This window comes from Triturus cristatus, chromosome 2_2 (genome assembly GCF_964204655.1).
Source record: "Triturus cristatus chromosome 2_2, aTriCri1.1, whole genome shotgun sequence".
NCBI classification, from domain to species: domain Eukaryota; kingdom Metazoa; phylum Chordata; class Amphibia; order Caudata; family Salamandridae; genus Triturus; species Triturus cristatus.
The window spans coordinates 924,457,775-924,469,838 of NC_140582.1; the positions used below are offsets into that span (position 1 = coordinate 924,457,775).

At 47.1% G+C, this 12,064-nt stretch overlaps 1 protein-coding gene across 7 annotated transcripts in view; it reads right to left on the reverse strand.

The window, feature by feature from the left end:
- Positions 1-12,064, reverse strand: part of LOC146862954 (uncharacterized) — a 376,918-nt gene that overhangs the window by 159,831 nt on the left and 205,023 nt on the right. For all 7 annotated transcript variants that reach the window (XM_085642327.1, XM_085642326.1, XM_085642324.1 and 4 more), the window contains exons 9-10: positions 11,471-11,581; positions 11,224-11,295 (exon numbers count right to left, since the gene is read on the reverse strand). In XM_085642327.1, the coding sequence (XP_085498453.1) occupies positions 11,224-11,295; positions 11,471-11,581 (183 nt within the window). The remainder of the gene's footprint in view (positions 1-11,223; positions 11,296-11,470; positions 11,582-12,064) is intronic.

A 12,064-nucleotide genomic window follows, 5' to 3' on the forward strand; every position in this document is an offset into this window, starting at 1 on the left:
CTGTCACACTGGCTCCTGTATCTCTAAGAGCCCCCACCCTTTGGCCATTGATGGTCACCCACTGCCCATATTTCTTAGTGTTATTGGGCAGGTGGTTTTCAGGGACCACCTCACGGTCTCCTAAAGAGACAAGTGACATTTCTACAGAACCCCACCCACCTTGGACTTCCCTCTCCTCCCCCAAGGCTACACTAGCCATCTGCCGAGGTAGAGCACCAGTGGGTGCTGGTTTACCAAACAAGGGACACTTTAGATCAGAGGCAAAATGACCCAGGCTACTACACTTGTAACACCTGGGGGCCCCTTTTGAACAGGGGGACCTGTCGGGCCCCGGTCGGCTTCGGGGGTGGGGGAGGCTGAGAACCTTTCCCTTGGTTCCGTTGGGGATTACTTTGGGGCCCTCTGGCGAACTCCCTCTGTTTACCCCTGTCCCCCCCACTCTTCTGCTTCGGACCCTGCCCACCTTTGGCGGAGTCTCCCATGTGACCCTTGTGGACCATGGTACTGACCCAGCGGTCCGCCTCCTCAGCAAGCTTCCTAGGGTTAGTCAGCCTGCTATCAATCAGGTGCTGGCGTAGCTCAGAAAAACAGTTACTGGACAAGTGCTCCCATGCAATTAAATCAAGAAGCCCTTGAAAATCATCAACCTTGCTACCCTTCACCCAACCATCCAATGCTCTGCAAAAAAAAGTTACATACTCAACATACGTACTTCCAGGAATCTTTGTGCAACCCCTGAACCTTTGCCTATACAACTCAGGAGTTAACCCATATCTGGTCATCAAAGCATCCTTCATGTGTGGATAAGAATTATGAACATCTGAGGGTAAATCTAGCAGTGTGTCCCACCCCTCACTCAGGAACCGCCCCCACAACCCCGCTCCCCAATCTTTCTCAGGGACCCGGTGGGAAGACATGGCTACCTCATAGGCCTTGAACCACTGCCCTATGTCATCATTCTTAAAAAATTCTTTCACCACCCCCTTTGGTATGTACACTCTTGATTCTACCTGCACTGGCGGTGTGCTGCCACCAGAGGGAGTAAGCTCTAAACTCTTAGCCTTTAGATCCAATTCCCTCAACTTCATTTCAGGCTCCATTTGGATTCTTCTCTCTTCCAGAGCCAGCTTTTTGCTTTCCAGCTCTAGTTGCCCATTCAATTTGAGCTTTGCCATCTCAATTTCATGCATCCTGGTTTCTTTCCTGTCTGCCAACTCTTCAGGCGACAGGCCTCTGCCAAAGCTATGGACGCTTTCTGCTGTTTCGATTACCACCACATCCTCAGGTGACCTTGACTCAATCCAGGCCCTCAGCGCCTTGTGGAATTGGGATTTGTTTCTGCACCCAGACTGGGAAACTCCAAACTTTTTGCAGAAGCCCTTCAGCTGGGCTAATGTGTAGTCCTCTAGTTTTTCCTCTTCCCATTCTACTCCTTCAATGTCAGAGACTACAGATGCTGCCCTCTCCCCATTGACTGAACCAGGCATGACTTAAAAAAAAAATGGAGATTTCTTGGCAAACAAAAATCAAAAAGTATGTAGCTGCATTATGGTCTGAACTTACTAAGTGGTGTTCACCAATGGCTGTATATGAACCACAAATGCAAATTCAGGATCCTCACCGCTGACCATCAATGTTAGATTTGGGAGTCCCTGGTTGGCACAGGCAGGTACTTGTGACAAGCAGGGACCCTCTCCTCTAGTCAGGGTAAGGGGGTACACTCCTAAAATAAACCCCTGCTTGGCACGAGCAGACAAGGCTTATCTCAGAGCGTTATAGGTTAAGCATTTGTGAACATATACAGTAACTCAGTGACAACACCACAAATGGACACCACACTAGATTAATATAAAAAATTGTGATCTTTTATATAAAGACTTAGCACAAGACCAAATAACGACAAAAATGACATACTCAGTTCAAGAATATGATTTCAGAAAGAGTTCTTAGGTTAGCGACAAAATCATTCACCTTAGTGTCAGTTTTAACCCACAGTACCTGGGGATGCGATAAAAGTTCTTAGCAGCGCTCCGGCATTGAAAATCAAGGCGTAGCTTATCCGGTAGAAATTTACTCGCTAAGGCACGATGCGACAAAATTTGGCACGCTAACGAGCGGGGCGACAATTTCACCAGGGGTTATCTTGGTTGGGCCTGCGACGATTTTCGCAGCGATCCAATTCCTCACGCTAACGAGCGGTGCGATGATTTTGGCTGTTCTGCGACTATTCCACACAGCAGCGGCAGGCTCTTGCGACGAAGTTCGCAGCGATAGAATTCTTCCCGCTATCAGGCGGAGCGGGGATCTTGGGTGGATGTGCAGCGATGTCCGCAGCGATCAAATTCGGCCCGCTAACGAGCGGGCGACAATTTTTCCAGCGCTGATCTGGCTCAGCGGCAGCAGGCTCTGCGACGATGTTCGCAGCGATCGAATTCTGCCCGCTAACAGGCGGAGTGGGGATCGGGGCTGGATCATAGAATGTAACATTCTGGCCTATGAGAACAGGTAGCCTTGCAATAGTGAAAAACGAAAATGTCTGTAATTCACTATTAGGACATGCCACACACATCAGGGCTTGTCCTACCTTATGCTTACAATGCACCCTGCCCTTGGGCCTACCATAGGGGTGACTCATATGAAGTAAAGGGAAGGTTTAGGGACTGGCAAGTGGGTGCACTTGCCCAGTCAGCATGACGGTACCAGACTGTACGCAGGTTCTGCAATGGCAGACCTTAGACACACTTTACAGGGCTGCTTCTGTGGGTGGCACAACCAGTGCTGCAAGCCCACTAGCAGCATTTGGATTTACAAGCCCTGGGCACTCCTGGTGCACTTTACTGGGGTCTGATAGTAAACCAAATAAGCCAATCATGGAATCCAACCAACATATACATTTTATACAGGGAGCACTTGCACTGTGGCACTGGTTGGCAGTGGCACAGTGCACTGAGCAGCTAACACCAGCAAAACACATGAGGCACAGCAACAAAAAGTGGAAGGGAGACTCACGCCAAGGTGCCAGGTCTAACACTTCCCACCCTCCTTCTGTGTTGGTTTCCCCTACCCTCCTTTTGCCTCCCCAACTACTGTCCTCCATGAGCCTGCTTCCGTCCTCCATAATACTTCCACACCAGTGCTCCATGTTGCTGTCTCTCAACTGTGCTTCTCCCTTTGCACTTGACTCCCAGAGAAGCTGATACTATTTGAATCTGCTTCACCAGGGACCAAACAACATGCACTAACTTGGGATCAACTTGACCCGGGAACAAATATATCAGCTCCACTTGTAAAGGGGCGCAGTGATACCAAGCACACCTGGACCGGCAATCTTGACTTGGGGTGTCACTGTGGAGGAGGTCAGGACCTCGCCTTTCTTTCACTGAAGTGCATGACTCTCCTTTCTGACATGTAACACAAGATGTAATTCTGCCATTCCAGAGACGCTGCAGAGTGAGTGCTGCAGAGGAGCAGAGCGGTCGCTCGTTTTTTCTAGGTTTGATTCCAAGAACTGCACAGTTTTGTAACATCGCATATTTTAGTTCTCACATATGAGTAGCTTTTCGCTGTCTAAAGGCAAACGCCAATTGTGGACCACAGTACTGTAAGTGAGATGAAACAAGGTGTATGGCGTCTCTAAAAGGGGTGTGGCCTAAGTAATTATGGCTGTGGCGTACAACACGTGGACCGCAATCCTGTGTATTATACAGCAAGCTGCCTGACCAACATCAGATGCCTTCTTGTGAGTTTTCTGCTCCTGCATCCAGACAAATGACATAACAACAAACTTGTGCCTAAAACAAGCTAGACCTCCTGGCTTTGCCAAGCTCGTGAGCAGTTTGATATATATAACAACAATGATTTTGTTGTAAATAATTAGAATTGGTACTTACAAACGGTACATATGTGACCTTCACTACGTGCCCCCTGGAGAGAGGCCAAGGATTGGATGAGCATGCAATCTAAACAGAACACTGTTATGGCTCACTGACAGACACTGTCTTCAGCCTCAACTCCAGAGCTCCCAATTGTGCTGTTTTATTAACGCCCTCTCAACTAGAAATCCCTCGCACACCTCAATGTGTCTGAGGTCACATGTACCAGACAAGCACTGGAAACATAAGGAGTTACAGACTTTTAGAGTCAAGATCTTGTGGCTTTGCCAATAATTAGTAAAGTCAATTTAATAACAAAATTCCACTAAAGCAAAGATATTTTTACAAATGTTAACACAATCAAAAATCTTACTTAAAATATGCAATGTATGTACAGTAACGTATTCCTAAACCCTTTAGCAAAGTCTATGGATCCCATAGATGAGACCAGGCCTATTGGCTTTGCCAATGATTGTTGTCCCTAGTAACTATAGAAGTGCAGTTTGGGCTTATGTTTTTGGGGTGGATTTTTGTCCTTTCCTAACGCCTTCATTAACCCTCGATAATCCCCTAGTTCACACCCATAAACCCCTCCCATTTAGTAATAAGTATGCACCATTTTCCTGCCACTACCCCGTCCCTCCTGCAGTTGCTACTAAAACGTAGGCGTATGTGTGCGGAGATCTTTGCAGTCAGGGTGAACATCTGCTCAGAGAGAGGCAAAGGCGTAGACCTCCATGCGTAGGTTAGTGACTAGCAGTTTGTAGTACGTGAGTAGTGCTACTAAACGAACTACAAAGTGCAATTAGTGAATAGGCCCCAAGAAGAGAAAGGAAAGCCATTGAATAAGAAGCAAGGAAGTGTAACTCACACAAAAGCCAACTGAAGATAAGCAATGGGTTGACCCAACGCCCACTCTAAGCACTGGTACTGTACACAATATGTCTTCGACATAACAGGTCTTTCAATGACGAGACCTAAAAACTGCTAAGTGAGTTTAAGGCTTCAAAGTGCATTGTGACATTGGATATGTTCAGTATTTGATCACCCCTAAATTTGCCTACCATAGTTTAAATTATGTGCACTCTGTAATGTTAAAGAAAATCCAGATTCTATTCCATAACTTTACACAAAAATACATGACTATGTTTATGCTACTGGCTATTTTCTTTATGCTGGCATAGCAGATAGTTATAAGGTAATGTTTATTTAAATTCAAAGTGTTAAAAGTATTATGGAAAATGGTATACATTTTTACTTTGAGTTATAACTAGCTTTGTTCCACTAGTACTAGCCAGTACTCACTGCTACTTTTATTTACCCACAAAGACCTGATAATATAAGGTCAAGTTGTAGGTGACACCGGGTGAAGCTAGGCTAGATAAAAAATGTCATGAATTAATTAAATGGACGAATTTACAGGAACATGCACACTGCCTATCGAGTACCTGTTGTAGGAAAGTAGGATCTGCTTCTTATGGTTACCCCCCACTTTTTGCTTGATGTCTCACTGTTTTTGACTAGACTGACTGAGATCCTGCTATTCAGGACCCCAGTCTATCTGCTTTCTCTCTTAAATTGACATACATGTACTTTGGTACACTCCAGATTGGATACTGGGGTACCCTTATCAGTCCCTAGTATATGGTACCCAGGTACTCAGGGCATAGGTACCCCAGAGGCCTCCCATGGGCTGAAGCATGTATTATGCCACCCATGAAAGGCCATGAAAAATTGAACTCTAGGTCTGCTACTGCAGCCTGTGTAAGCTGGTGCTTGCACCACTTACTTTAGATAGATCTATTGGTCACTACATTTAAAACTTATAAGTCACCCCTATAGCAATCCTGAAGGCAGGGTGCTTTGTTTAATGTGAGAAGGTGCCCCAGCATGAGCAGAGCCTCTCTGCAGACTTCGGAGACCATTCTCCCGGGTTGTCTGTGACTCAGCCGGACATATAGGTAGAGGTGGATTATAACCTCGCGGTAAATACTATCTCGAAAACGGCTGCATAGAAACATATTGTGTTTGGTATCAAACACCTTGGAATCATACCTCCACACCAGTAACTGGTGTGGGAGGTCTGATTCCACCCTTCTGAAGCGAGCTTCGTGGGGTCACTGGTGTTACCGGTGCCAGCCTTCTCTGCCCGGACAGCTCAAAATGGATGCTGCTGACTAGAGACACATTTATGCCCTCCTGAGGCTGAGCCAAGCTCAAGCAGAGGAAGGCAGCACAATAAGCATCCTGTCACAGGGAGGTGTGACCACCTCCCAGACAGGATTTAGTGTACTGGGGCCGGGTGGGTGCACTCTGAGAGTGCCTGAAAGTCTGCACTGGGGGCACATTTGGTGTCCCTGTGCATAGTCCTGCTCAAACCACTTCTGGGAGCCATTGGCTCCTGCTCTGGCATGAAACTGGACAAAGGAAATGGGTGTAGCCACCCATCTGTCTTGCCCCTCCCCTAGGAGGGTCCCCTGACTCTGTCCAACCCTCTCCCGTGGGTAGAAAAGGGCTTACCTGGCTGTAAGACTTTAGATTTTACATGGACAAGATTCTACAAGAAGAAACCACTGACCTTCGACGGTCTGGACACTCTGGCTTTCGCTGGACCTCAACTGGGCTCGACTTCATCCCCCTTTCTGTCGGAAGCTTAGTTTGTGCCTTTGCTCCATACAGGCTCCATGCAGGACCTGTGGCGCACTAAGACAACTGAAGAATCTCCCTTGGAGTGAAGGAGGCACTCCCCTGCATTCGCAGGCACCTAACCGCAACTGACCGGTCTGCTGCTCCTGACCTCCTATGGACTATGAAGATTTCAGCAACACAGGAGGTGGGTTTCTGAGGGTCCCTGAGGTTGATCTGCACTCTCACCGAGTTTGAGGCCAGTATGCCTCATGGAGACTGCATAACCCGAACCCCTTTGCACCACGTCCATTTGCAGTTGCATATGCTTGTTGGAAATTCCCAAGCTTGTGCATTGGACTCCATGTAGTCCTGACCCTGAGTAGTATTTGCACCAAAGAGCTCTGGCCTCCTCACACTGAGTGCTGCGTGGGCTGGTGTTTTGCAATCTTGCTTGAAGTCCCCTCGCGACTCCTAGTCATTCAGCCTGTGGGTCCCCCTGAGGGTCATCTTGATTTCTCACGGGCTTTCCTGGTTGCTCCAGACGTGCCCTGACTCTCCATTGCTCCCTGTACCTTGCTGGTCTACACTGTAACCTGTTTGACCTTCCTGCGTGGGTTGCTTTTGTCACAGCTTGTTGGTGCTCCCGCCGGACACCGACCCCTCAGCACTCGACATCCTTCGTGGAACAGTTCACCTCGGGCTCCTGGTTGCCCTCGACATCTCCAGGTCCTCGTGGCTGCAGAGTCAAGCATCCCTTCTTTGCAGCTGATGCACCCGACATCGGTGGGCATTCGTCTACCGAGACCCTGGTCACTCTGATGTGACCCAGACTCTGTCCCCTCTGCTTTCAGGTTCCTTCCTTCCAGAATACAGGCTTGGATTCCACCGGGCGCTTTTTACCTTCACGGCAGCAGTACTTCTTCACAGCCCTCCACTGAGAGCAACAAGAGTTCGACACCACATCAGACCTATGCACCCGGCTACCCTGGGACAGGTAACTCTGGTACTATGGTATCCATGGGTGGGGTGGCTCTTCAAACTTTTAAGTTCCAAAGGGTTCGCTCGAAGTCCTCCTAGAAGAGTCCTTAAACTTTAAAACTGTAACCGCGACTTTCCCATAGAATTGCGGTCGTGTTCCCACACTGCACCCGGCCTCCGTCGGGTCCGTGTCTACTCACCTGGGGTGGTTCCTTGGGGTCCCAACGATTCTACGTGCTCCAGACCATGTCTTGACTCAAGTCGTGATTGTTATACCACTATTTTAGTATATGGGTTGGTCTCCCCCTGGAGCCCACTGTGTATTGCGCTACTTACGATTGTACTATTGATTACATGTTGTGTGCTTTGTGTTCTCTCCTCATGTAGAGGATAGTAGAGAGTGTTATATTAATAAATACATATTTTTATTTCACTACTGTGTGGTTCTCCTTCATTTAGTCATTCAGGAGGTGATATTCTGGTAAAGCAAGCTGCTTTACATTCCTTCAAGATTATTCCCGAAGGCTGTTCTCCACCGCTATCACTAGGATAGCTTTATAAAGGTTATCTTTGACCTCATACATCATAAGGGCCGTTTGGACTAGTACAAGGTGCCCACTTTAATTAGTGGACAGCATATACCAGGCCAACTTCTCTCACCTGTCACAACACGGAAAGAATTGTGGCTTCAAAAAGGTCAGTGGTGTTGGCAAATATTCAGTCATGTACGACTAGCTCATCCAGAGGTACGCAGGACTGTCCGGTAATGTGTAAAGTATGTGTGAAACACTTCAAACAGTAACACAATGAAAACACATTGCAAAAGAATTCCTCTCCAGATTAGTAAAATAGCGTAGATTTTAATAAATAAAACAAGGCCAAAATGACAACAATCCAATTAGTAGAACCGGAGATATGCAGGTTTAAAGATTTCAGTAAAAAAGAGTGCCAGAAAGCACAAAGTGCCAACTGTGGATATCTAGCCACACCGGGTTGGGACAAAGTGACAAGTTCAGGCTAACTGCAATGGAGCCCGGGCCAGCTACAGGGACCTAGTTAGACCATCTGAATGAGAGCACCTTAAATTCTGGGTGGGGCGTTGTGAGGTCCCATAGCTAAGATATGACATGCAGCCGAGGCAATGTGTTAGTTCTGGGTAGTTGTGAGGCTGCAATGCGAGGTCCTGAGCCGTCATCAGGGATCCCATCAATGAGGGCTTGTGATGTGAAGCCCAAAATCAAGGATGTGTTGCGCAGTCAAGGATATGCATTGGTTCCAAGGGGCTGTGAGGCTGCGATGTTACAACCTGGGTTGTCATCGAGACTGCCGTGGATGGGACGTGTGATGCTAGTGGAGAAGTGTGGCTCACTGGTTAGAGAAGGCATACCCTGAAGCAGAGGTCAGACCCGGGACCAGGGTTCAATTCCCGACTCGGCAGGGTCTGAGCCCAAGTGTCCACGGACTCGATAATTCTCACTTCGGTGCCTACTCAAATCATGGGTTCACACTCTGCAACTCTGGGCAATAGCTTGCTTAATCTCCACAACGGCCCCCCCGCGGCGGGATGCCTGGCTTTCACCTTGGGGATGACCAGTACGGGTTATCTCACAGGGAAAAACCAGGACGGGTTCCCAATGCAAGCGCCAAGATGCCCAAGGGTAAGTTGAGCGCTATATAAGCACACATAATAATAATAATAATAATAATAATAATAGGGCGTCTGTTAAGCTTCACACAGCAGCGGCTCCCAAGCAGGCTGCGAGGTTGATGCAGTGACCTTGCACTGAGAGAACCCTTGCAGCAGAGGCGATTTGTCAGTTCTGCTCGGGATTGCACAGCAGAGGTGATTGCAGAGTCCAGGTGCTAGGTTCAAGGTTGTTGGAGTCTTTTGTCCCTGAGGCTCTAGTCAGGAGGCAGCCAACTAGTCCTTGGAAACACTTTGGGGTCTTGGGTTCAACAGATGTAGGTCCAGTCCTTCTCACCCAAGCAAGAGGGCAGCAGGTCAGCATAGTAGGTCAGCAGTCTTTCAGAGCAGCATCCCAGCCGAGTGGCAGTCCGTTCAGCAACACACCAGTCCTTCTTCCTGGTAGGGTATCCACAGGTCCAGAAGTGCACTAAGAGGTGGTATCTGAGATCAAATATTTATACCTTGTGCCCATCCTCTGGAAGGTGGGAGTAGCTTCTAGTGGTTCCTCTTTGAAGTCCCCAGGTATCCTTCCTTCCCAGTCCAGGCTCCAGACTAACTACAGGTGGTATACAGCCCTTTGTGTGGAGGTGGACACACCCTATTCAAGTGTAAGTAGGGCTGCCCAGCTTTTCAAAATTGTAATTTAAAATCTGACTTTACCCTAAGAGAGGATTTTTCATTACAATTCCAAAGACACCAAACATTAACTGGTTTCCTGCGCCTATTGTTAAATTACAACTTATTAAATATAATAAGTTACCTCAAATGTTATTCTATGGGAGAGGTAGGACTTGCAGTAGTGAAAAACGTATTTAAGAATTTTGCGCTACCAAGGCATGTAAAACCCAAACTTACATGCCTTACTTTTTAAACTTCACCCTGCCCTCTGGGCTATCAAGGGCCTGCCCTAGTGGTGACATGTGTTAAAAAGGAAGGTTTGGGCCTCGCAAAAGGATATTTAGCCAGGTCAAAATGGTAGGTGGAAACTGAAACACAGGCAGTAGTGGCAAGTATGAGACATGCTTGAAAGGGCTACTTCAGTGGGAGGCACATCCAGTTCCGCAAGCCCACTAGTAGCATTTATTTTACAAGTCCTGGATTCATATAGCACCACTTTAGTAGGGACTTAAGTATATTAAATATGCCAATTGAGTATAAGCCAATGCTACCATGTTTTAAGGATTGAGCACATACGCTTTAACACTGGTTAGCAGTGGTAAAGTGTGCAGAATCCTAAGGTCAGCAAAAACAAGATCAGCAAAAATGGAGGAGGAAGGCAAAAAGTTTTGGGGAAAAACACTCTAAGGCTGACAGATCTTAACGGGGAGAGAAATCAAAGCTTTTTTAATACAGTTATACTGAGAGCTGCAGGATGTGAGGAACTGTTAGTTCAACATATAGAGACAGACTAGAAATATGGACCAAGATTTACTAGGGGTTTGTGGGGGTGCACAAGGAATGCAAACCGCTGTGTCGATCGCCTTTCTCTTGCGCGCAGATGTTTGCACCAATGTTGAACTAAGTGCAGTGGTAAATGGACTTGTGTCACTTAGTGCCAAACCCACGATATGCTCAGGATAATCTATGTAAAGTAGACATTATGAATCAAAAACAGTGCAAAAACGTCTACAGTTCCATGCAAAGTCATATTACCTGAAGTCCTGTAAGCAGCGTGACCTGGCTTTGCGCTGAATAGCTCTGCAAATGAGTCACACACAAGCAATGTGGAACTGGAGATCCTGGGACTTATTCACACCATATATGTGCAATTTTCTTAAAAATCTAAACTACAGCAGTGGAGGCGCAATAGTATCAGGTATAAATATGTTTTATTATTTAAGCCTTATATATTTTCCAGAAAGAAAAAGACACACGGTATCAAACTCAAACTGTCCCTGGAGGGCCAGACCACCATCTTCACAAAAATTAAACAGGCATTCGTTTGTAAATAAAAGTTTCTTAACCCAAAACGAAACATAGGGATGGGCTACAAATCCACCAATCCCTGAGTTCGTTGGTCTGTCTGTCTATCCAGTGTCCGCCCATAGCTGTGCTTACCTTGGGTCCGGGATAGCCGGGCAGGCCTTGTAAAGTGACAGCATGCGGAGGTCCATTGGATCCTTTCAAGACCTAAAGGAACCAGAATAATGAAAATATGGATTATTTTGATAGGAACTTTGAGAACATTTGTGCTTATGAAATGCATGGGTTGAAAACAATGTGGGTGAAATTTACTGAAGATATTTTCTTGCAGCTGTACCCGATACCCTTTCCTGTAAAGATTTTACTGTTAATGAGTCCTTACCTGGCCACGGACAACCTCCCCGGGAGGTCCAGGAGGACCAGCCACTCCCTTCTCTCCGGGGGGACCTGGTCTTCCCTCTGCCCCAATCTCTCCAGGATCACCCCTCTCTCCCTAGGAGGAACAAAAGGGAATTCTAAAGCTGTTGCGATTGAACCCATTTCGAGAGCCATATTTGCATAAGCATCAGTTTTCTCTTTAACACACACACACCCTCTCTCCGGCCTCCTTCCCTCGCCTTCCCCTCAATTCATTATTACGCTGTGGCTGCCACCAATGACAAGGAACTGGTGAGAGCGGCAGAGGTGTTAGAAGCGGCTATTGGCTTAAAAAACTGGCCACCAAAGGTCACAACACCGGGGGAATTTGCGATGATCTACGTTTAGGATTTTCAACCTCTGCTCTGAGACAGAGAGCCTGGAGAAGTGCTTCATATGAGCAGTGGCTTCGGTGCTTGGAACCGTCACTTATGACTCTGCCACATGGTGGCGCTGATTGTCCAATTTAGAGATGAGAGCAACACTGTTAATTTATCAATTCAGTATACATCACAAACTACTGGAATGTTCTGAATTGTCACACTTGTAGGAGTGTGAG